Source organism: Gossypium arboreum, chromosome 5, assembly GCF_025698485.1.
Source record: "Gossypium arboreum isolate Shixiya-1 chromosome 5, ASM2569848v2, whole genome shotgun sequence".
NCBI lineage: Eukaryota > Viridiplantae > Streptophyta > Magnoliopsida > Malvales > Malvaceae > Gossypium > Gossypium arboreum.
In genome coordinates this window covers 25,295,306-25,320,794 of record NC_069074.1, presented here as the reverse complement: position 1 = coordinate 25,320,794, position 25,489 = coordinate 25,295,306, and the positions used below count along the sequence as shown (strand labels likewise).

At 31.5% G+C, this 25,489-nt stretch overlaps 3 protein-coding genes and 1 long non-coding RNA gene across 5 annotated transcripts; 2 read left to right on the top strand and 2 right to left on the bottom strand.

Moving 5' to 3' along the window:
• Positions 1-909: 909 nt before the first annotated feature.
• Positions 910-2,379, bottom strand: LOC108452041 (probable galacturonosyltransferase-like 1). Its single transcript, XM_017749773.2, has one exon. It carries the CDS (start codon positions 2,322-2,324, stop codon positions 1,245-1,247), a length of 1,080 nt encoding a protein of 359 aa, XP_017605262.1. The 5' UTR covers positions 2,325-2,379; the 3' UTR covers positions 910-1,244.
• A 10,762-nt stretch (positions 2,380-13,141) lies between these two features.
• On the top strand, positions 13,142-14,402 carry LOC108452300 (pathogenesis-related thaumatin-like protein 3.5). Its single transcript, XM_017750077.2, has 2 exons — positions 13,142-13,293; positions 13,448-14,402. Exons 1-2 carry the CDS (start codon positions 13,245-13,247, stop codon positions 14,134-14,136), a joined length of 738 nt encoding a protein of 245 aa, XP_017605566.1. The 5' UTR covers positions 13,142-13,244; the 3' UTR covers positions 14,137-14,402.
• Positions 14,403-15,073: 671 nt separating this feature from the next.
• LOC128292764 (uncharacterized) lies at positions 15,074-17,472 on the top strand. The gene is made up of 2 exons (XR_008282674.1): positions 15,074-15,243; positions 15,324-17,472. It is a non-coding gene; the product is annotated as an uncharacterized LOC128292764 (long non-coding RNA).
• Positions 17,020-23,201, bottom strand: LOC108453648 (uncharacterized). Of its 2 annotated transcripts, none has more exons than XM_017751879.2 (17): positions 22,602-23,201; positions 21,617-21,976; positions 21,340-21,480; positions 21,107-21,239; positions 20,868-20,981; positions 20,705-20,778; positions 20,555-20,629; positions 20,370-20,462; positions 20,212-20,272; positions 19,720-20,052; positions 19,350-19,476; positions 19,144-19,243; positions 18,770-18,839; positions 18,535-18,687; positions 18,306-18,401; positions 17,625-17,947; positions 17,020-17,511 (listed from the first exon to the last, which is right to left on the bottom strand). In XM_017751879.2, the coding sequence occupies exons 1-17, from the start codon at positions 22,650-22,652 to the stop codon at positions 17,254-17,256; spliced, it is 2,562 nt and encodes an 853-aa protein (XP_017607368.1). In that variant the 5' UTR covers positions 22,653-23,201; the 3' UTR covers positions 17,020-17,253. The 2 variants fall into 2 exon arrangements, with proteins under 2 accessions (XP_017607368.1, XP_017607369.1); XM_017751880.2 differs by having other exon boundaries at positions 22,650-23,201.
• Between the last annotated feature and the right edge of the window lie 2,288 nt (positions 23,202-25,489).

Below are 25,489 nucleotides of genomic sequence, written 5' to 3'. Positions count from 1 at the left end.
TAAAAGGATTATAATGATTTTTCAATTATATTTGTAAAAAATAATTTATGTAAAATTTAATAGGAAAATGTACTTTTGCAACAAAACCTTACTTTCCTTTCTCTAATCTTACCCACAAATCGAGTAAATAAATACTATGTAATTCAAGGAAAATCAAGGAAATTCAACTCATTATTTTCCTTTCTCTTGATGCAAGGTTATGTTTGGTTTTCAAAAATAATTTCCATTTTCTATTTTTTAAATTAAAAATATGTTTAGTAAATAGAAACAAAATTTTGTTTTAATAATAAAAGATGTTTGGTAACTATTTTTTATAATATAAACATGATGAATAAAATAAAAATATATATTTATATGGATTTGAACCACAGTATTAAATTTTTGAAAAAATATTTAAAAAGTAAATATTTTTATTTTTATACGAGGTTTGAACTAAAGTCAATTCATTTATAGTTAAGAATTTGTTTTCTATCTTTTCACTTTTACAAAATAATTTTAGTGAAAACATTTTTTTGTTTTCTAATTTTCACACAGTTTCATTCTCATTTTTTCAAAATTATTTTTAAAAATTTTAATTAAACAAATTTTCTTCAATATTTTTATTTTCCGGAAAAACAAAAATAATATCTATTTATTTAAACAAACCCTTAAACTATTGTTATTGTTAAATAAGTCCTATCCTATAATTTTTACCCATAAAATTATTAATTTTAATATTAAAATAAAATTATTTTGAATTTTAAAATCTTATTATCATCAACATAAAATTTAGAAAAGTAATAGGAATTTCTAAAAGAGGCATTAAGCCTTATTTATATAAACATTTCCAAAAAAAATATTTTATTTTACTTTCAAAAATATTAAATAAAAGTGAGAATTGTATAGTAATCAAAGGGAAAAAAGAAACTATTTACAAAGGCAAATTTGTTTTTTATTAAATAAAAAGGATCCACGGAAATTATAGCCACCTCTTTAATTTGCTTTTATTTTTTATTACAGTTATCATACGCCCGAACAAAGATTGTAAAATCCATTGCTATTTTCCTTCTGGATTTTCAATTTCTTCATCTTTAATGCGTAATCTTGGCAAAAGAAGAAACAATACACAGCTCGATCCACCCATTTCTTGATGATTCTGTTACTTTCTCGGCAAACAAACACTTGCCAGAAAAGCTGGTAGATTTATAAACCGCTGCAATCCAGCTACGAATTAACAAGCATTTCAACATTTCCAAATTTCCCCATCAAGAATCCAATGCAAACGGCATTTGCAGGAGATCATAAGGTGCCCATAAAGCATCCAAAGGGCAAGGCCTGTTAGCATCAAGCCTCACCCATGGCTTTCCTTTTCCACTCCAATGTAAAAGACTAACTGGACCTGGATGCAAATCCCTGCATAAACCTTTAAAATTATCGCCCCCAAGTCCATGTTGATTCCATCGATGATCAACGGCAACTATGCTTCCTGCAAAAACTAATAAAAATGGCGGCAAAGAACCCAACTCGTAGATTCTTGTTCTTTTTTGAATCTCCATCCATTCTTCAATCTTTTTTGTGTAATCTCCTCGTCTCCATCTATCAAGGTCGATCACCATTACTCCGGTGTTGAAATAACAAGGTTTACGGTTCGCAAATGTTAAGGATAAAGTAGCGCTTGACCAAAACGTTAGAGTGAAGTAAGACGTGAAGTTTGCATTGCAATGTTCTGGAGCAGCCAAGACCGAGTTGTCTCCAAGTTGAGTTGCGGCGAGTTTAGCTATGTCGTCGACGAGAACCAGGTCGGAGTCGAGGTACACAATTCGGCGGACGCATGAAGGGAGGAGATCGGCCAAGTAGCTTCGAGCGTAGTTCAAAGGGCAGTCTAGTGCGGAGCGGATTGAGGTTGAAATGAGACGTGAAACAGAAGAGTCGTCGAAGGAGTAGATTTGGAAGTTGAGGTAAGGGAAGGAGGAAGAGATGGTGGCGCGTAAAAACGAGGCGTTGGCGGTGGCGGAGGCGACGAAATGGAAGACGATATTCTGGGGACAAGAGGAGTGTTGAAGTATTGAAAGAACAGCCGCCATTGAACCCCGTATGTAAGCTGAATCAAGGGTCATTGCCACGTGAACAGATTGATCCGAGCATAAAAAAATGGAGGTTCCATTATCAGATTCATCATCTTCGCCAACTATCTTAGGGCAAATTTCAGAGTTATAGAATTGTGGGGCTTCTTTGAATTGTTGGGTTATTGGCCGTGCAGCGGCGATGGCATCGGCGGCGGCTAAGGAAAAGATAGTGAAGAGTAAGAGAAGGTGAAAATCGAAGAGTGATGGTGATTTAGGCATTTTAAGATATTGTCGAAAGGTCAAGCCAATGGAGTAAAAATGGTATTGGGGTTTTAAACTATGCAACGGCTGCTTTTGATTCTTGACCAGGAAGTTCAATTTTGTTTTTATTTAAATTATTATGAGCTTAATATACCGATAAATTATACTAAATTATATACCCACTTTAGACTTTTTTTTAGTGACATAATCTAGTTCATTAATAGCATGGTCATTAATAAATATAATTTCAATATTCTCTATTAAAAGTTTATTATAAATGTAATTCACATGTTGGGTCAATCAGTAAAAGTGAAGTTTTTGAATTTTAAAGATTTAAGTTCGAGACTCAACATATATAATTATGATGTATGGGTCTTCGAGTCCTACTATAAGCTATTGTTATGTATGGGTTTTAATTCAATAAGTTAAACTATAATTTGAATTGACGCAGAGCGATTGTTATGTGTAGTTTTTAGTTCAAATCCTATAATAACTTTACTAGTAAATTTTCAAACAAAAAAAAAAAAAAAGTTTACCATAAGTCTATGTGTCATATCATAATGTTCGTATTAATCCCTATACTATTAAAAGAAACATATTAATCCTTGTATATTTGAAAAATTGACAGTTTAGTCCCTGCACATCAACTTTGTTGCTAATTATAGTAGTTGAAATTGCATTAAATCAAACATTAGCATTAAATTAAAAAAGTTAAACAATAGTTTTGAAGAATAACTAGAGATAAGAAGTTAATTTTGCTTTTACCCCTAAATTATTTTCGATTCAATTTTTGTACATAATTATTGTGTTTAAATGGTTTGCGGTTTGATTCATGTCAATCACCATTAAGCCACGTAATTCTATTTATTTTTAAGAGTAATAAATTTTTAATTTGATTTAATATCGCGATTAATGATAAAATTAACATGTAAAGACTAATATATTAATTTCTCAAATATACGACTAATATGTTTCATTTAATAGCAAATGGATCATTTTATAAGGTACAAATATTATCTCATTCATGATAACACATTACATATATGAATTCTTCTAAATCCAAAGTTAGTTAGAAAAATGTTGTGCAAAATGTTCATGGTTTCACATTGAAGAATATGTATAATTTGCTACCATCTTTAAAATATTCTCTTCAAGATTAATTAATATATTATTTATAATAACAACATCATATATATAAATATTTGAAAAGAGGATGGTGCTACATCGTTTTCCCTCAACGCCTCAAATGTTATTCTCCATTTCACTCCATTAGGAAAGGCTAGCATTTTCTTAAAGAATAGAGTTGCTCCCCAATGGTAAAATTTGGAGTCAAATATGAGAAATTTCAATTTCCAAAATCCCATTTTTTTTCTTAAATAAAAATGCTAAATGCTTCATCATTATATATATTAATTATTAGGTTAGCTGAACTGTTTGTTCAGTATCTTGAGGTCAACAATATATGATAATCATTATTATTTGTTCTTTAATTTCTTAAAGTTTTAGCATTAATTCCAAATTAAAAATACGGTGCAGTTTTTCGTCTAAACCACTGGGGCTTTTTTTCTTCTTCTTTCGTATTAATAAAAACAAAGTGGGCATTACACACATGGATTGAAGTTTAAGTAAAAAATTTGTCAAAGAAAAAAGAGCATCTTTGACGACACTTATATTGAAAAGTAGATTAATGAAAATGAGTTGCTCTGCCTTTCTCAATGGTGACCATTCAAGCATATGGGTATGAATTTATTTAAACTTTATTCAGATAACAGTGGTTGTTGATGGTTCCTGGTTGTAAGTAAAATAAACCTTTAGATATGTTGGACAATCGCAGTCGCAGACAAGTATGGCTAAGCAACCAGCAAATGCAATCCTGATGTCATTGCTGTATAAAATAAGAAAGAAAAAAGTTTCAGATCGATAATTAACTGAACCAAGAAAATTTTTGTGTTTTAATTTTTTTCTCTTTGCAAATAATGGGTACTTCATGTCAGTCAAATAACAAATTATGTTTAAAAAAAAATTTAAATGCGGAATTATAATATATATCACTTTAATTCAAATCATGTTACACAATTATATTTACAGAAAAATCAAACATTCGTTATTTTAATTATTAATACGAAATTACGTGATATGATTCATATTTTAACGTGACATAACTATTTTATATCCGACGATAGTATGCTCGAGGATTAAGCTGGAGCTGTCCTTTAGCCCATAAGTGTGTGGGAAGTGGCTCATTTCTCTTTGTCCATGGCAGGGCCATGCGCAAGTTTGTCAAGGTGTGCTGTGCGCATGTCAAGTTTGTATAATTTATAAAAGATTAGCTTCTCCATATCTTGCTTACATTACTGGTTATAAACTAAGCTCAACTCAACTTACCATTGGGCTGACTTGTACAGGAAAGCACACATTCATGGTCTTAAAACACATGGTCCAGGTCCACCCTCCATTGGGTCTGCTAATTTACATCTTTTGAATTCGAATCCATCTATATTCATGTACATTCTCTGAACTCCAATATAATATCAAATTAAGTTTTTGAAGAATTAATCATTTAATTTAATTTAACACGATATTAAAATTTTTGATATTTTTAACAATTTCATTATAAGTTTTGATCATATCTGTTCTTTTTGACATAATATCTAAAACTACCTATAACTCATTACCAACCCATAAATAGGAAGATAAATGCACTTCAACGCACTTAAACTCACCTCCTCTTACATTAACAACAATGCTCATGCTAATGAAGCTACAATTCAATAATCAAAACTTTCAAATTTAAATTTTCCTAATTGCCTTCAATTTGATACTTCTCATCTAATGTCCTATTACTCGCCCAGTTCGGGATTGTTGCTCTAGCACACAAATATCTATAGTATATTATTCATCTGATTTATATATAATACGATGCAATGAAACTTAAAATATAACAACTAAATGATTGGATGGACTGACTTGGATTGCAGGCCTTTGTCAAACCGTTATTGCTTGCTCAACTTCGTTTGATTTGATCTATGAACTTGTCCAGTCTGGGGATAAGCTAAGAAACATGACCCTACACTTTCCCAACTAATTATATGTGATATGAAAATTGCAAGTGCAAACTTAACAAGCTATTCCCATATTTGATCTCCTCAAGAAACTAAAAGAGAAAAAATCATTAGTAGTCGGTCAATCTTTCCTTCAAAGTCACTTTATACACAAAGCAATAACAAGTAGGAGGGTTAGATGCTTAAAGTTACTATATTCATTTTTTATTCATTCCGATTAAATTCTTGTATTTTTATCAAAACTCAAATTTTAATTAAATAATATTATTCATCACATATTAAAATTCATTAAATATTAGAATTCAACTGTTTTCCAAGATTCAACATTTTATAAGTAGTAAGGAGAATTGGGACTATTTTAGAGGTGGATTTAGGGGGGTTGGCAATGGCCTCGCCCCCCTAAAATGTAAAACTGTTATTTAAGCTCTTAAATTTTTTTTAAAAATTTAAATTAGTAAAGATAAAATTATAGTTCGGCCCCCTAAAATTATAAAAATTTGATTTAATTTTTTAAAATTATAAAGATATAAATTATAAAAAATTAAAATTTCATTCGACCCCTCTAATAATTTGTTCTGGCATCCTGAAATCTTTGCTCGAAAAAAATGCGGTATAAAGGTAATAGATATAGGAGGATGAATTATTTCCTCATCATCAAGTGTGGTTAAAATGAAACACCAAGCTGGGTTTGTTGTGCGTGTGTGGTAGGTTTTGCTATTTCCCACATCAAACATGAATCACATGACTGATGACCTCACAAAAGATTCCACCAACTGCCTTACTAAGCAAAGAAATTAACGCGTTTTAGGTGCCGTTAAACAAAGCCTTGCAATTTAAACATTTTTTTTTGTGTGAAATGGTGAAGGTGAGAGTTACTGCTGTCTCCTTTGTCAAAAACACACATGGGATGTCTGAAAAAGTGTTTATATTTGTTCTTCTTTTTTAGTTATGTTGGGTTGTTCAACTAAAACTGCCTAATTTAAATTATACAACTTTATCATTATGAAAAAATAATTTAAATTTATGTGAAAATATTACAATTTATTTTTATTCTAGTAAAATATCAATCAACAATTTTCATTACTTCAAGAAAAATAATTTTCATAAATAATATTGAAAATTAAGTTAAAATTAAAATTATATATATAAATTTATACCAGATCAAAGTTAGTATATAAAATTTATCGTTTTATGTATGATATTTATTCCTTCAGCAATCATGAGCTCACCAAATACCGATATTTAAGTATGAACAATTGAACATCATGGCCGAAAAACATGGAAAATGCCAAGAACTATGTGAAAGTTGGTTGATCGGAAGTCAATCGATAATGAACGGGTAGGCACAGACTATATAGTGTGAAAAATGAATTTAAATTAACTATTAATTTATATTAAATTATTTCATTAATAAATATCACTTTAATCAATCAATGTCATACAACATTTAATGTCAATTATCCAATCGAAGATACGATCCTTTATTGGACTTAAAGTCATGATTAAGTTGAAATTAAGTTATCCATTTTGAGAAAATATTGAAGGTTATCAAATAATTAGCCATTTTGTCAACTGTTTAAGGAGTTTAATGTCTGGAAGGAATGACATAATGATAATTGTAGCTTTTTTTTTCCCGAGGCATCGGATTTAAAGGAATCTCATGTACGTACTAGTTGAACAAATGTTTGATTCACATTTTTTGCACTTAAAATCTGCTTAACTAATAAACTTTATTTGAGTTTTTATAATCCAATTATATGGTACGTTATAAACTATATGTTTTATTATATGGAAGTATATTTTTTTGAATATTTTTAAAATATTTATGATGTTGTAATAATTATAATTGAAAAGTTACAAGTGAGTTAAAAGTTATGTCACTCGGTTGTTAATTAAGAGTTGTCACTATTTATAGAGATAAGTTATGTCATTTATTATTAAAAGTTATATGGTTTTATTAATAACAAAATGTTATAATTATTCAAGTAAATATCTATTAAATAATTATATTTATAACTAAAAGACGTGGCTATCCATTTATATAGTTATATTTCTATGAATAGACGTGAGAACTTTTGTAAATAAGACTCAAATTTCATTTGTTTGGTACACAAAAAAAATACATCAAAAGTTCCTTTCTATTTCCTCCATCTTCTAATATTCCTAAATTGTTTTATAAAGAATTATTATAGAGGTTTTTTTATAGAAATCAATATTTTTGCTATGCCCCGCTTAATATACAGTTGATTGTTTCCATTATTGCAAAACATTGACAGTCATTGGGCTTTATTATATCCTCGAATTTTATTTGCAAGTAACTCTCTTTCACACCAAAATATATGTGGGGTCGAATAAAATCTTAAAAAAAGTGACATTGATATACATCTCGTAGCCTTCTTCATTTCTCATAAGTTTATTTTTATTTCCATACACCAATAACTTTAAAGTTCTATTTTGCAATTGATGGGAAATTAAAAAAGGCATGTCTATTCACCGATGTATTCACATTCCTCTACAAGCATGGTACTATGAGGATGACTATTGAAAACTGTAGTTGCATTGAGGTCAATAATATTGTCAAATTTTGATTTAGAAGAAACTTTGAGGTTTATTTACCTGTAATATTGTCAAATATTGTCAAAACTATTTCTATCAATGCAAAATGTCAATAGTCATTATGCTTCATTGTATCCTTGAAGTTTATTTACATGTAATTTTTTTGCACACCAAAATATAAGTGAGACAAATAGAACCTTTAAAAAAAATGACATTGATACATACTTTTAAAACCTTCTTAATTTCTTTTAAGTTTATTTTTATCCTCACATGTCAACAGTTTTTAGTTACTTACTGTGTCTCGCTTACTAATATATTTCAAAGGCATCTTATTTTCTAAAAAAATAAACCATAAAAGCAATATTTTATTTTGGAAAGTGAAAAAAATATCTAATGAGTTTGGTTCGGAACTCTTTACGTCAAATAGCAATTATCTTTGTGATTAAATTTTATTTTCTAAAAAATAAACCACAAACCATAAAGGCATTCATAATTGTGATTAAATTTTTGTGAAAGATTGTAAATGGGAATAATATGGTCTTAAAGGAAAATTATTATTTAAAAAAAATAGTTTAATTGAGTGGAGAGAGGTAAATTTAAATTTTATGGGAAATTGCAGGATCGGAATTCGGAACCAAATAGTCGTAGGTGAAACTCACGTGATTTGAAGCTTCTCTTGCACGTGCAGTCCTCTTCTCTCTAGTAAACCCCTTTAAATAAAACTTATCAACTAGCATTTTACAGAAAACATAATTTGAATAAAATAAAACTTAATATATATATATATATATATTAATTATAGAATCTAAATCAATGTAAAACTATACAATTAAAAAATAATGACGCCAGTTCATCTCACAGTCTAAAATAAGAATACAATCATATGACACCGTATAAAAATAATACAAATTATACAAATATATAAACATTTAAAATTAATATTTAAACTATATTTATATAAAAATTAGTCCAAATTTGAGTTATAATTATAATAGTAAATGCTTTGAATTTAAACGTTAGAGATTGTGTTTTTTTTATTTAAATATTTATATAAAGCTTCATATGTAAAAAAGCCCTAAGAAAATGTAACAAAAATTAATTAAGCTCATGTATTAAATTCCCATCCAATTAAATTCTTGTCATTAATTAAAATAATCAATTAAGCCCTTCATGATTTTCATCATTGACTATGCTGACTGTTAAATAAATTAATAAATCAATTAGATGATGGCACATGACGGTTTTTTGTTTGATTTATATTTTTCCTATAAAGATATTAAAATCATAAAAATATTTAAAATATACAAATTATTAAATATTTAAAAATATTTAAAAAATATAAAATTGATATCAAGTTATAAAATTTATAAAATAAAAAATCTAAAAATTATAAAATTAATAAAAACATATTTAAATTATTTAAACTTTTATAAAAACATATTAAATTTCTATAAAAAAACTTGTTAAAAAAGTATTAAAGGTATAAAATTTACATAAACTTATAAAATTATAAAAAAAACCATAAAAACTTGAATTGGACTGGATCTATCGGTTGAACCGATTAGACTAAAATCAATAAAGGTATTAATCCAAAGAAAGACATTAGACCAGTTAACTTAGGAATTGAATGATTAAATCGATTTTTCATTCTGAAATTCTCGGCATATGCTAATAATTTGATAATGAAATTTTGATTTGATAAAAAATATTTAAAAAAGTAAAAAAATCAATTCAATCGTCCAATTCTAGGTCAATCAGTCTAATAGCTTTTTTCGGACAGGTACCCTTCCGATTTCGGGCTAACTAGTTTAGTTCAAGTTTTTATTGTAATGATCAAATTTTTATCGATATTGGAAAAGCCAGTTCATGACCAAATCTAATAAATCAAATTGTTCGAAAAGTTGAAATGAGAAGGTTACGAATCGATTATGAATTTAAGAAGTGGGAATAGCAAATAATTAAATTGATTTAATTATTATAAATAGTATAGGACTAAATTAAAATGATGAGTAAATAAAAGAATTGATTAAGCTCATGCATGTCCTTGTTTGATAATTAAACAAGTCCTTAAGAATCAATAACCCATAATTAATAAAAGATTACCGGTTCGCATTGATCCCAACCTTTTATTTCCAGTAATTCAACCATCAAAGAATCATGACCATTGATTTATATAAATTGTTTTAATTAATTAAGCTTAATATGGACAAGTAGGTAGTGGAATGAAAGAGAAAAGCCATTCTCTTCTTCCACATTCGGTTCATCAAAGCATGAAAGAAAAGAGAAATTTTGGTAGTTTTTCCTAGTATTCGTCAATCCACATTCTTAAGGTAGGTAAGATTTTTAATTGAAATTTTCATGGATTGTGAATATTGAAACTTAGCATGTTTTGCTCAATGTTTAGAATTTTCAATTGTTGAAATAAGTTCAAGTTTCCATTGTTGAATGCTGATAAAATTTAAATCTTGAAATCATGATTTTCATAATTGTATAAGTTTGATTAAGTACAGAACATGTTAGATCATAATGGGTAATGTTGGTTTAAGCTTAATTTGGAGTATAGTTTATATGAATAATTTCATCATATTAGGATTCAATTGAATAAAATAAAAGTTGTTAAAATTTATATCATAAATTGAAAGTTAGAGGTTTGTAGTAAAGAAATGTCAAATCAATTTTCAATTCGATAAAGTAAATCAAAAGTTACTACCATTCCAAATTATAAAATGATGAATTTGATGTTGTCAAATTAAGTCTAACATCATTTAACAAGGAATAATCATTATTATCACCATTATAACATGATTCAACATGATATCAAGATTTCAATATAACATATATACGACTTAATTCGGATATAGTTGGCATGTCATAGCGTCATTGATATAGTGATTTACTAGCTCAAATTCCCTGAGGGTCATGAGCAAATACTAAAGTCATCATTGTTAGGCAACCCAAGATGGTTAAATAAAATGGTTCGCGCAAATACTAAAAGTCATCATTATCGAGCAACTCGGATGATAGAATAAAACAGTCCCAATTCTTAAAGGGTCGTGGACTTACTCATTTTACAGATCCGAGTATCCGTCCTAATGACTATCATTCGTTAATAAAAGCCGAAATTAGTTAATATTGAAAATGAGATTGAATGGTATTTTGAATTATTAAATGCATCAGAATATGAAAGTATGAAATGTTGAAATATGTAATGAATGAGGAAGTTGGGAAATGATGTGATTATTGACTTTGTGATGGAGTAAAATAGCTAATGTATATTTGTTTAAATTGAATTATATACATTGAATTTTAACTATAGTAGTACCATTGAGTATTCAATATTCAGCTTGTTTCCGTATACAAATCTTAGACATGAGTAGACATAGATTTACAACATTCAAGCATCCAACTCAACAACTCAGTTCGAGATATGTATTATTAACTCTTTTGTATGTATGTATGTATGTATGTATGTATGTATGACTTTGGGCTATATGACATGTACCTAGGTTAATTGTGGTTGAGTGTTGAGTTTGCGTTTTGGTAACTTGGTTTATTTGTTTCATAAACTTGAATTTCATAATTTGATTAGTAGTTAATTAAGCTAGTTTTATATGAGTTTTGAATATGCAAATTGGTTGTTTGGGTATTTATGTGTGAATTGCTATGAAATGGTGGTGTACAATTGTGTTTATATGTGACAAATTGATGGTTTGGCATTGATATAAAGTTTACGTATGTTTAAGGTTGTATTTGGAATGTTTTGAATGTTTGAAATTGAGCATTTAGGGTCATTATAGCATTTAGTGTCGAGACAAAAAGTACATGTCTTGAGATGTCTCGAGACTTTAAGAATGTGAAATTGTTATTTGGGTTGTTAAAATGGCTAATGTTTTGAGACTATTCTTTCATGTCTCGAGACAATTGACAGAATGTCTCAAGATAAAGTGGGTTTGTCTTAAGACATGGAAACATCAAAACTAAACAAGTTTTGTCCTATTTCAAGACTCGAGACAAGAACTCCTTGTCTTGAGATATCCAAACACCGAAGTTTAATTGAGAAAATAGGGGAGGTTGGTCTCGAGACCTAGTCTCGAGACTTAAGGAACCTTTCCTAAATACATCACTTCTAGTGCCTCAAGACATGTAAACTTCGAAGCAAAAAAAAAAAATCAAAAATAAAATAAAGTCTATCTTGAGACTTAACACTAAAATTTGATAATTGAGTTTGGATTCGATTCCTAACTCTAAATTTGACCTTGTATAACTCCGTAAAATGATGAATTTGATTCTTGGACATTATGAATGTGTGATTGTGATTATGATTGGTGGCTAAATTGGTTTGAATGATAATTATAAATTAAATTTTATGATTGTATAATGAGATAGTCTGAGTTGCTTCGACAATGTAGTGATTTGGATCTGACAATTAGATCAGGTTTGAGGAGTTTCATTTATGATTTTTTTATAATAAGTTTACATCAATTTTAATATTTTTATAATTATTTACAATTTTTTTAAGAATTCTAATACTTTTTATTTTAAATGTTTTTTTAAATTATTAATTTTATAAAATTTATAATTTATTATATTTAATATTTATATATATTTTATAAAATATTAGATTAAACCAAAAGCTACCCCATATCACCATTTGATTGGTGTGCCAATTTATTTTAACGATTAACGTGATCAATGACGAAAACTATTAACGAATGAGCTTAATTGATTATTTTAATTAACGACAAAAACTTAATTTGATGCAAAATTAATATAGGGGCTTAATTGATTTTTTACATTTTCTTAAATACTTTTTACATATAAAACTAGTAAAAGATGAAAAATATCATTATATTAATATTTAATCTTTTATTTAAAAATTAAATAATTTATTTAACTAAATTGGTGTTGTGATATAAGTATAGATACGAAAAATTTATGAACTTAATAAATAGCATCTTAGAACATAATTAGTATTAAAAAAGGATAAAATATCATACAAATACACGAATTACCATGTTTCTAGAACCGAAGCAAGAGATTAATAATCTAAGTATCATAACCGACCATGAAAAGACAGAAGAGAGGAAATTAATGTTAGAAATTGTTTTGATAATTTACTCAGTACTCCCAAAGAGAACTGAGAATCTAATATTGTTCACGAAAAGTTTGACAAACTTTTATTATATTTGCAAGCAAAATTTATGGGGTACACACAACAACTTTCTATATTAACACCTAACCATCCCATTTTTCCCCTGCATCAAATCTCTCCACTTCCTTCCCATTTATCTCAACCTTTCCTTCCTTACAAATACCATCAATGGCGATTTCTGGGCTTTATCTTCTTTTTCTAAATCTCTTCTCTTATGGTAAATCTGTAATTTATAAAGTATCCATGTTGTTTGTCTTTTTCTTTTTTTCTTTTTTCTTTTTTTTTTTGTGAATCATTTTTAGTTAAAAGCTGATTTAAACATTTGGATTCTAGTTGCATTGTTTCAACTTTGGTTGTAATGACGGTTTCAGGGACGATTCTGTCTTCAGCGACGCTTTTTACACTCCAAAACCATTGCAGTTTCATGGTATGGCCAGGTTCACTCTCCGGTAACGGTGCTGCGATTGGCGAGGGTGGATTTGTTTTGGCACCTGGTTCATCAGCTCAATATCAGGCTCCACCTGGCTGGTCCGGTCGATTCTGGGGTCGAACCGGCTGCACATTTGACAACTCTGGCTCTGGGAAATGCGTAACTGGCGACTGTGGTGGAGTACTGAAGTGTACTGGCGGCGGCGCGCCACCTGTCTCCCTGGTGGAGTTCACGATTGCAGGCGGAGGCTCGGGTGATAAGGACTTTTACGATGTCAGTCTGGTGGATGGTTACAACGTTGCCTTAGGAGTCAGGGCAACTGGTGGTTCAGGGGATTGCCAATATGCAGGCTGTGTCTCGGATCTTAATTCCAATTGCCCGCCCGAGTTGCAGGTCATTGACTCAGGTTCTGTCGTAGCTTGTAAAAGCGCCTGTGCGGCGTTTAACTCGCCTGAGTTTTGCTGCACTGGCGACCATGCTACACCTCAGACTTGCTCGCCGACGCAGTACTCGGTGATGTTCAAGAATGCTTGTCCTACAGCATATAGTTATGCTTATGATGATGCCTCAAGTACTCGGACTTGTTCTGGGTCGGATTATTTGATCACGTTTTGTCCAACTGAGTCTTGATTCATAATTATGGTTAGAATAAATGTTGATTGGTTTTGATCATGATTGTGGTTAGAATAAATGTTTATTAGTAGTTTCTTAGGTAAATTTGATGCTTGGTATTATGGGAATTTTTTGATTGGATTGTTATGCAACGTTGAAATCAAAGCATTTTTGCTTAAAATAGATGATAAGGTATGGTCTTTTAGTTACAACATTTCGACTGTTTCAAAGATTGTGATTTTGTTTGTTTGGCCAGAAAGAAAATGCGCGTTTAAGAAGGAAAATTTTCTTTCAGTATAATGAAATTCAATGAACCAACGATGAATGGCAGCAGGGATTCAAAAAATATGTATATAAAAATTAATTAATAACTTATGATTATTACCTAAATTAAAGATTATTATCCATAACTAGAAATTTTTAAGATGAAAAGAAAACAAAAACTATAAAAATAGTTATTTATATATAATTTAAATTACTTTTAATCATTAAATTTTAATTTATTACAAAATATCATTAACATTATCAATTTATAATATTTTAATTACTGTATTATTATCTAATAATAAAAATGTTAAGAAATTCTGATGAACTATATATTGTGCCATTAAATGATACTGTGTCATCAGATCTTTTCAAACAATATATACATTAAATGGTATTTTGGTGAGACGCACTAATACTAAAAATAATATATATACATATAATATTTATTAAGTTAAATTACATTAAAATTATTTTAACTTTAGTTTAAATAATAAAATAATTACTTAATTTTTAATTCAGTCATTCAATTTTAAAAAATAACGATTCAAACATTAATATTATCGAAAAATAACAATTCAATCATCCACTAACACCTTTCATTATAGACTTAATAAGACATTTAATGTAACCTGTTAACTAACTGACCTGACTAATTAAGTAACCACGGAAACTCAATTTAAGAACCAAACAAAACAATAAAAGAAGAAATATGCCGAAGCAAGAGAGAGGCGAATCTGAATCTAACAAAATGTCAATTGTCATTGCTAGCTTTTCCTATTCTAACATAGCATTTGGCAACAAGAGAAAGGTGAATTTGTAAGGAAACGTCACAACTAAAACTTCCCTTTCTAAACCCAGGTAAACTCAACCTCCAAAGCTCCACTCATCACTAATGGCATATCATCATTACCTCCAAAGCTCATTAAATCCACTTTCAGATCCCTAGAATCTATCAACCCAAAACCTCATTCGGGTTTCTCAAATTTTTATTTCGTCTATCGAGGAGAAGAAAGCTTCACAGAGGAGAAGCGATAGTCAAAGTTTCATCTCCATCTGACAGTGGAGATGGTAGATGGGGGTATTTTGATTTTGAATTTTTTCTTTGTGTTTCTAATATTATAGGGAGCTTTCTCTTAAAGTGAAAGTCGGTAGATGAAAAGGTATATAGATGGGAAACTTAGTTGCAAAGCATTTAACCTTTGCAGAGTTCGTTAATGGTCATATAGATGTGTAAATTTTCGACATGTTTTTTGTATTTTCAAATTTTGCAGCAATGGCTTTGTTCTCGGATTCTTCCAAACAATCTCTTCTCACAACCTTCCTCCAACAACTCTGCCTTCCTCACGTTGCATCATCATCACTACTAGAGGCCACATGACCACACCCATCCGGTGTCCACCAAGGCACCAGCCCACCACTGCCATTCGTCTGCCACCCCTCTCTGACGATGCTAAGATATCTCTGACGGATCTTAAATGTGTTTTTGTGCTGGGGGGTTTCGGTTTCATCATTTTATTTATTTTGCTGATCCAAATTCGAGTCATAAAGATTGGGATTTAGAATTTTTCTCTTCTTCTTCCCTTTTGTTTTTCTCTTCTTATTTATCTCTTCTTCTACTGCTCAGTTAGGGTTCTAATATTGGGACTAATTAAATGACAAGTAAAATGCTATCGTGACCAGTTAAATGACAGGTCAACTTTTCATTACATTTTAATAGAAAAGAACTGATTTGTTAATTAAGTAACTGAGTTAAAAGCTGAATGATTGTTTTATTATTGAAACCAAAATTGAGTGATTACTTTTACCTTTAATTTTTTATTTTTTATAAGCGTGGTGGAGCCCATTTGTTTTTTGAACTTTTCGTTTTCTTTCCCCTTTTTTTTTTAGTTTCTTTTCTTCCCCTCCAGCTCAAATGTTCTATCAACTCTCTAAAACTAGAAGCCAAACCCAGAATCTGGCTAACTCCGGTGTCGGGTCGCTGTGCCAGCCGTCATTTCCGATGGCTCGAGGAGCCCAAATTTCATCTCCAAGTTCGTTATCTCATGCTCTTTTTGAATCTATCTTCCGTTTCTTCAAAATAATCACCGATTTTCTTGATTTAAAACCAAAGTTGTAGCCTACCTTTCTCCGATCTCCCTCCCCCATCGTCGGATCAGTTTTTGTTTTCTGTACGTTGTTTATCTACTCTTAAGCTTCAATTTCACCGTTGAGATCTACGAATGGAGCACCAAAGCCTCATTAGGCTTGTCCTCTCCACTATCCAAATTCATGGATTTAGGGGTTCGTTGTTGACGTTTGGGTTTTGTTTTCAGTGGCTTGGGGTTTCTGGTTCGTGGGGTATTAGTGGGTTGAAGATGAGAGTTGGATGTTGAAGATGATAATGGTGAAAGTTCATAGGTGAGATGAAGGTGGTGATTAAAGAACAGGGGAAAAAAAGAAGGGAGAAAATAAGAAACGTGATGATGTCATCACTTAACGGCACAATTCATAACATTTTTGAGATTGGTAACGGCACAGTAATCAAAATGTTTTTAAGATTATAAAATTTAATGATCAAAATGTAACTTAAATCATATACATATATAATTACTTTTATAGTTTACCTGAAAATAAAGAAGACAATAATCTGAGACATTTCCTTTCCAAAGGCCTTCGGCCAAACTTCCGGACACTCGCTCACAAGAGCTTCTTCCTTCTGTTTTCTTCTATTTTCTTTCTTTTGCTGCTTTTACATTCTTTTTCAATTTTCTCTACATTTGACTTTAAAGCCTAATCAAAACCCAAATTTTCCTATTTTTCTACAACTTTCCTACACTGGAACCCTAAGCCAAATTTAGAAGGAACAAGAGCAAGAGAATTAGGAGGGGCCTAGAGTTGGCTATATTTTACATACATTCCTTCCAAGGATGAATTGCTTGAAAATAAACGATTTCGGAAACGATTGAACCACGAAACCTTCATCTCGCCAGAGCCGGTGCATTGCCCCTCACCTTCCTCCTCACTACTAAACAGAGTTTGGTCTGAACAGTCTAGTGATGCTCCACATGCTAAATTATACGCCTGACATGCTGAATGGCATACTCGTAGTCTGTTGTCCCCATCACTATCGCATTTTTGGATCGATATCTGGTCATATATGATTGGTGTTTAGAGTCAAGCTCGTGAGGAAAATAAGAGCCATGAACCAAAAGCAAAATAACTACGGAGATGAATAAAACAATAGGGATGGGATGTTTTACCCAGCAGGCCAGTCGCTTGGCAGCCGATTCACAGTAGCTGGTTCCAAAGAGATTAGTAAACAACTTCTGAGCAACACTTGGGAATAGACGGTGGTAATTCGGCATGATGACAACTTCTTCAAGCTGTTGCAATACACTTGCCTCACTGGGTGCACAGTGTTGCCCAGACAATACTCTCTCCAACTTATTTTTGCATACAGAAAGACTAGAGAGGAGAGTGGAGCTGTTCTGGCATGTGTATCCCGCATAGTCAGAGCAGCGGAACTCGCAAACTCCATTGTCACAGACACCACCATGAAGACTACATTGTTCATCGCAAACGGCTGCATATGAAATTCAAAGCAAAAAGGTAAAGAGTGGGGGCGGGGGGAAATGGTATTAACCGCCTGTATTTATCCTGACATAAGCAGGAGGATTACATATTTCGCATCATGAAATGGTATAAAAAATGACATGAGAACCTTAGGAGGTGTCTATAAATATATATAAGCATATTGAAACAGCCCTCTTCAATTCTTTTTCTTTGAAAAGGAAAGGAATATATCTTTTATTTGTGTGCTTAACTATGTGATAAAAGTGCTCTAAAAAGGCCTGTGCAAAAATGACAAAAAGATCAAACCTCTCAAATTTTTCTTCACAAAAAAAGAAACTTACAGAATAACAGCTAAATAAACACATTACCAGTGGAACAGTCAATGCCAGTATAACCATTTTCACATCCACAAACCCCATTTGACAGACACGTCCCATGCCCATTACAATTGCTAGGGCAATATCCTGTATAACAGAAGAGGACAAAGGAAAATAACATCAGTTTATTGAAAAGGATTAGCTCAGAACAGATTTAGCATACCATGAGTTATTTTGTACATAGCTAAATAATGGAATAGAGAAGGATCCTGGAGCTCACTTTTACTACAATCATGACCATGAAACCCAGGAAAGCAGCGACATTTTCCGCTGACACAATCACCATTAAAATTACAAGAATTGGGACATTGCCCGGACACTGGAACCGGACCAGCACTACAGAGTTCATGGTAAGCAGGACAAATCAGCTCACCTGCAGATAAAAAACATTGAAAGAAATTGTCAACGCATGCAGATATATCTTATTAACTAAAAAGTAAGTAGATTGAAATTACCATTAAAACCAGGGAACTGAACTGGTCCACCAACTTTGGCACACACTTTCCAGATACCATCCACAGCAACCTAATCAAACAATTATAAACAAAAGGATGAAGAAGTGTATGTGAGAATGAGCTTAAAGTTCAACCTGCAAATTATTCTTTGTCAGTTTCAACATTTACAATATAAACAAAAGGTATTATTTCAGTCAACCAGGCCATGATCAACAAGTTTAATTCTGACATTGCAGTAAATCAGCATTGGCCAAGTAGCTTATTCTAAAAGATAATATTACAGCCCACACCAATCATAACTCACAAGCTTTGATGCTGCTTTTCTAAAAAATTACAAAAGCACAAAGCTTGACCTTACAAACACCAATCCATACCTCTAATGAGTTATTTACACATCTGTGCTGATAACAACCATTTCCTTGGGTCATAGAACCACGGACAAAACCTGTACGAACTAAGGATGAGGCCATGCACCTAATAATCACATCAAAACAAAAACTTCATCAACCATTCCTAAGGTAATATGAAAATTTTAAACCAATTCCCAGTAAAGTTTTTAAGGTTGAAACTCAAAACTCACCTGGAGTTACTCCCTCTCACTTCGCCTAACATTCTATCCGGGGCCCTTGCACTATTACTATCCGTACAAGATCCATCAGAGTAAGCCACAAAGAATGTGCAATAATCAGCCAATGAGGACTGACCACCTGGAAAAGTAAAAAACATACGTACATAGACCTCACAAGGAGGACCAAACTAAAAGTTCAATGACGTTGATAAGCATAAAATGGTAGCATCACATGCCCATATCTTGAAACCTGTTCATTCACTTTAATACTTGAGTTGCACGTGCAAATATGAATTCAGTTTATAATTGTAGGGAGCAGGTCATAAAAGAGGGCCTCAAAAACAAAAAGCAGACAGATAAAAGAACACAAACAAGAACATACCCTTGTTAGCCTGAGGAAAGTACCGAGTCCATTGAGGTAGGTCCGTGTTATAACTTACAATAGGACAGTAACCTTCTGCTTCCCTGTTATACGTACAACCGGACAAATTGGTTGTGTTGCAATGATATGCTCCCTTCCAGAGATTGCAAGGAGAAGTCAGAAAATCAGTTCCTTGGTTGTGACCCCAATCAAGATGATCTGCCATGCTATAGTTAGCTTGATACCATCCACTATCCTCCAACAAAGCCAGTGTCATTTTTGAAACAACTGATTTTGTATCCACAGATCCCGTCATTATCTCATTCATCAAAAGCCTTTTCTCCCAATGAGATCCTGCAGCCAAGTCATCACTTAAACTTTATTGACCAAACTGCTTGCTGCATCTTCCGTTAGGAATCATATTGTGCAATGTATGCTAGTTTTGAGAAAGGTTCTATGTGAGCAACATCTCAATAGAGAGGAGAGAGACAAATAACAGACAGAACTGAATACCTGATGTCCCACGTCCTCCCCCATCTTCTAGCTCTAAGCCAGTAAAATTTTCTGAGAATGCCTGTCAATTAAACTGCCATAAACTATTTTTTCGATTTTCTCATTGTTTCAATAATCTAAAACCACAAAACTCGACACACAAAAAATGTCAACAATACCCCATAATGATGCCGCGAGTGCATAACAACACGTGGGAGCACCACACGTGTAACCATCCTCCCAAGCCTTTCATCTATAATATGTTCAGTAACCTGCAGAATGCACACAGAGATAACCGAACAGTATTTATGCAAATTGCTTTGATGCCTCAAGGGCATATTCATAGTAAACACCATGCAATTACCTTACTACGCCTCCTTTTTCTCTCATCCCTAAAGTGCATAAAAGCATGCGGATCAAAGCCAAGAACATGCATAACCTGGATAAGAACAATATTTAGGACACTAAATTTCCTTCTATGCTTTTCTAAACTCATAAAATAACATCACCACACCTCGTGGATAAGAGTAGCTGAAAGTAAAGTCTCTGCTTCTGCAGTTAAATGCCGAGGAGCAACATTCACATGTCCTACAAAAACATTGCCTTTGGTTTTAGACTTCTACTTCACACAACAGCAACATATTCCACACTTTAGAGATGTGCCAATTAGAAATTACCGGCAATTGCACGGCCCCACTGGTCACGTTCACATGCTACTGCCCATGCCAAAGTGCTGCCAGTGGTAGGTCGTGTAGTCACAAGAAGGACCAAGTCTGCATCAGCAACACCCTCTGCAAGAAAAGTTGGATGAAGATAACAGTTACAAAACAATGAACCTAAAATGAAAGTGCTCTTAGAGGCCACATTCAAGATATTAATGGAACCAAACCACAGTGACAGAACTGAAATGAGATACCTTCAACATATTGACGAGGAAGCTGTACACCTCCATCTTGTCCGCATGCAGAATATCCACTCAACCTCAAATTCCCTTTCACAGACTCTACGGCCAAGGCTCTCTTGAACCAGTCAGCTGTCTGCCCTAGAGCCTTCATTATATTTCTTTCAAAAGTTAGCATTGGCTTCATTGTAATTCAAATGAATACAAATTTCTTTTGTAGTTTATCTGTAGTATGTATAGGGTAAAACCTTGTGAAGACGATGACGTTTGTCTTGCCCAGATAAATCATTCAAAGTGCAATTATACCAACAGTCACCATAAATCGGAGGATCACCATGAGGATTGCAGGAGCGTGTACCAGGAGATGAACTCACAGGAGGCTCCCCAAGCTGATAAATAAAAATATATACAAAAATGAAAACAAAACAAGCATAGAGAGCAAACACCAAGGGTGAACGTTAGGTTTATAATCATGACCTTAACCACGATGTTACCAAGTCTACCAACGGAAAAAAAAGCACTCACCTTCACAATGTCACCAACTTTTCGACAATCTCTATCCGGTGAGAGGCCAACAGCATCATAATTTAAATATATTCTTATAGGTTGCTTAGCCTCCTTTGGATGCTCAAGCACTTCAGAAATCTCAAGCAAGGACCTTCCTTTGTGAAGAACACTATTTGAGGTACTGGAGTGGACATAAAATTGAGGGGTAACTGAATAAACCTTACGACCTGGTCGTCTCCTCTGTTCAATTATCTGGTCATGAATACATGAATGTGAGACAATGTTTTCACCAAGTCCTCTCTCTGGGCCTTCCCATTGTGGATGAGGCCGCTGAAATTTCGAAGTAGCTGCTCCAAACCATAACAATATCAATAAAACCTGCAATAGACGCCAGAAAAAGCCTGGGTTTCAGTGGGAAGTAGACAAACAAATTAAATACAAAAGCCAACAGAGACTATGTACGCAACAATGAAGATAATGAAACCAACCTAAGAGTGACTAATACCGGCACAAAAAAGATATTTTTGTAAATTATGAATTCAAATCCAGCTAATTTGAAACGACAAAATTTCAACTTCAAACAATTAATAAAAATTAAAAGCTTTATATACATAATCCTGGATAATTTTCAAATTCCAATGATGAATTAAACTAGAAGTTCACAGTTTTGTTCAATTAGTAAACCCTAGTGAACAGTTACCAAAAAGGAAAGGTCCCGGAAAAGTTTCAAAAATGGAAGTAAAATAAATAAATAAAAATAAAACTAAAAAGTAACCAAATTAATTTCATCTATATACGAAGAGAAAACCAAGCAAAATGATTTGATTTTGTTTAAGAAAAATATTAGACAGAAAAAATCGGAAATATCTGATCTTTTTCCCACTAATTAGCTCAGTAACGGCAAGAGCTCTGCACCATTTTGATTTCTACCAGAAAACCCATGGATTCAATTTTTTTCAAGAAAAAGAAAAGGAGAAAATTTACAGTGAAATCGAAGGTTCACCTCGAATATAACGACAGCAAATCGAAGCTTAAAATCAAATCTTGTTACCATGATTGAACCAAAGCTGATTATATCCTCTCCAAGAAATGTCGAAAAAAGCAAAGCATTAACTCTTGTAATTCCATTCAAAATTCCCTCGACTCTCTAGCCGGCATTAAAATCCAGAAAAACTGCTCTTTACTCCACATTTGAACCCCACAAAATGCAAACCCAAAAATGACTCCAAAATTTGCAGAGCTTCTTTGATTTGATGAAAGCCCAAGCAAATCAAAAATTAAAAAAAAAAAGGAGGGAAATATAATGGAACTATAACTTTCGACTTGGTTTTTTTTTTCCTCTAATAAAAAATATTCTCTCGAGGTGAATTAACACCGCTAAATATTCTAAAGCTTCCCCCTTTCTTTGTTTCCGGGTTTCTTTTTGGGTGTGCAGAGATATGAGGAACAGTGACAGTGAAGTAAGAAACAAAGAAATGGTGAGAGAGAGACAGCGAGAGGAGCTAATAGAAAGAAACTGAGAAAGAAAAATCAAGAGATTAGTAAGGGTGGGAGAGTTCACCATTATTTTATAATTTTTTATAGCTTTTTCTTTTTGCCTCTCTTTTTTCTACAGTAGGAATTTTTCAGTTATGTAAGAAATATAATTATTAAAAATTCATATAAAATTCAAATGTAAAGTTAAATGTTAATAACTTATTTTATCATGGTTTAAAATTTAATTTTTATTATTTGATTTATAGAAGATAAAATTATAAAATACACTCATTATCGTTATTAGTTACTAAATTATGGATAAATTTTCGATTTGGTCAATTAATTAAAAAGTTATAATTTGATCACTAAACTATTCAAAAGTTTTTATTTAGGTTATTGGGTTGTTAATCGATATTACATGCCTTTTTGTATTCGCGTTGCCTACACCAATCAAAAGTTGTCTTTCATTTCCTCTTCTACAGTTCAATTTTTTTCAGGAAACAATTTTGAACATCACAAATTTACGAACCAAAATTCAAACAATTTATTTCTCTGATTTTTGACACAGACTCTCAGATCAACTTGAATATAGAGTATGTTATTCTACTCGTCGATAGGTACTAATACACAGTATAAATCATCGAATCATTACTTAAAGCTCGCTAGTAGAACTTTTAAAAGAAAAAACTTAACAGCTCAGTGATTTAAATAAAAATTTTTAAATAGTTTAATGAGCAAATTACAATTTTTTTAGTTAAGTGACCAAAACGAAAATTTACCCATAATTTAGTGACTAATGATGCAATTCACCCTAATTTTCTATAAAATTTTAAAACAAATACTAATTAATAACCAAATACCAAGGTTTTCAAGATTTTAACTAGTTCCATCATCAAGGGTAGGTTGTAATTTTGAAGTTTCTTTGTAGTCATCTACTGGTTTCTTCCATTTGATTAAATATATTATTAAAAATTTATAAAAGTTATTTTTTAAAACAGAAAAAATTAATTTTACTAAATCAAATCATTTTTTAGCCCAAATCAACCATCTGTACCGATACTCCAGCAAAATTAATCCAACAATTCAGGATTTTTTACTAAAAAAATATATAAAAAATTAAAAAATTCGAAAATAATACAGTAAAAAAAGTAAATACGAAAATGGTATAGTCAGGTGGTCACGCCACTGACAAAGCGGCACTTCCTACGACAAAGCAGTACCAAAACAGTAAAAAAAACTCAGTAAAAAAAAAGTGAAAAACGGAAAAAAAAATAAAATATTGGACATGTGGGTGCCAGAGGCGGTACCAGTGTTGCCTCTGGCAGAGGCGGCACCAGTTGTGTGAGTCCCACAGGTGGCACCTAAGCACTATAAAACCAAGCAGAACCAGCAACCCCGGGAGCAAGATTCAAAGAAGCAAGGAGAAGAAAATAAAAGAAAAGAAAGGAGAAAAGAAGGAAGAAAAGAAGGAGAAGAAGAAAAAAAAGAAGGTATAATTTTTTTAAATAATGAATTTTATATTGTTAATGTGCTTTTCTTTGTTATTATTATTGTTGATTTTATTATTTTTGTTGTCGATTATGAATATTGTTATTATTGTTAGTAAAAACTATAATTATTGTCAGTTATTATTATTGTTAAAAAACCTAAAAAGCCTATTTATGTTATGTAAATAATATATTATTTTCTTATATGTGTTTTAGGTAGATTTTTACCCATATTATATAAAAATAAAAAAATAGCGAAATAAGTTGTTTGAAAGATTAAGTACCATTTTTGGCACTTTTGGCACTTAATCTTTCAAACAACTTATTTTAGTATTTTATTTTATTTTTTATATTATTAGGTAAAAACTTCGTTTTAAGTTGATTTTAAATGGTTAAATGTAAAGATAAATGTTATTTATGTATAAAATGAGAATTGAAAACTATGAGCTTATGAATGACAAAATTGCATATTGAGTAATTAAATTTTTATTTAAGTAGTTTATTTGGTGTTCAAATTATTTTGAGAAAGTTTATTTATTTTTTAACATTAAGCATTGAAGATGGATAATCAGTTTTTAGTATCGTTTATTTCGATGGAATTATCTTGACAACAACCGTTGGATGTATATTTGAATGTCGGCAACAAATAGCAATGAGATTTAATAGAAATGTCTCGTTGGATGATATGAAGGAAGAATTAACGTAAAATTTTCAGACGTTGTGGGAGAAGGATCTCAAACTTTTCTACAAGTTTCCGGCCGACAGATCCAATCAAATTCATTGAAATGGAACTTCTAGACAGCGAAAACATGGAGACAATGATCGCTCTTTCTTTGTGGGAATGGGGTGACAAAATGCACCGATTCACTTATTTCTTTGAGTTAGTCGGTATGGAGGAAAATGAAAATCTCACTGCATATGGTGAAGA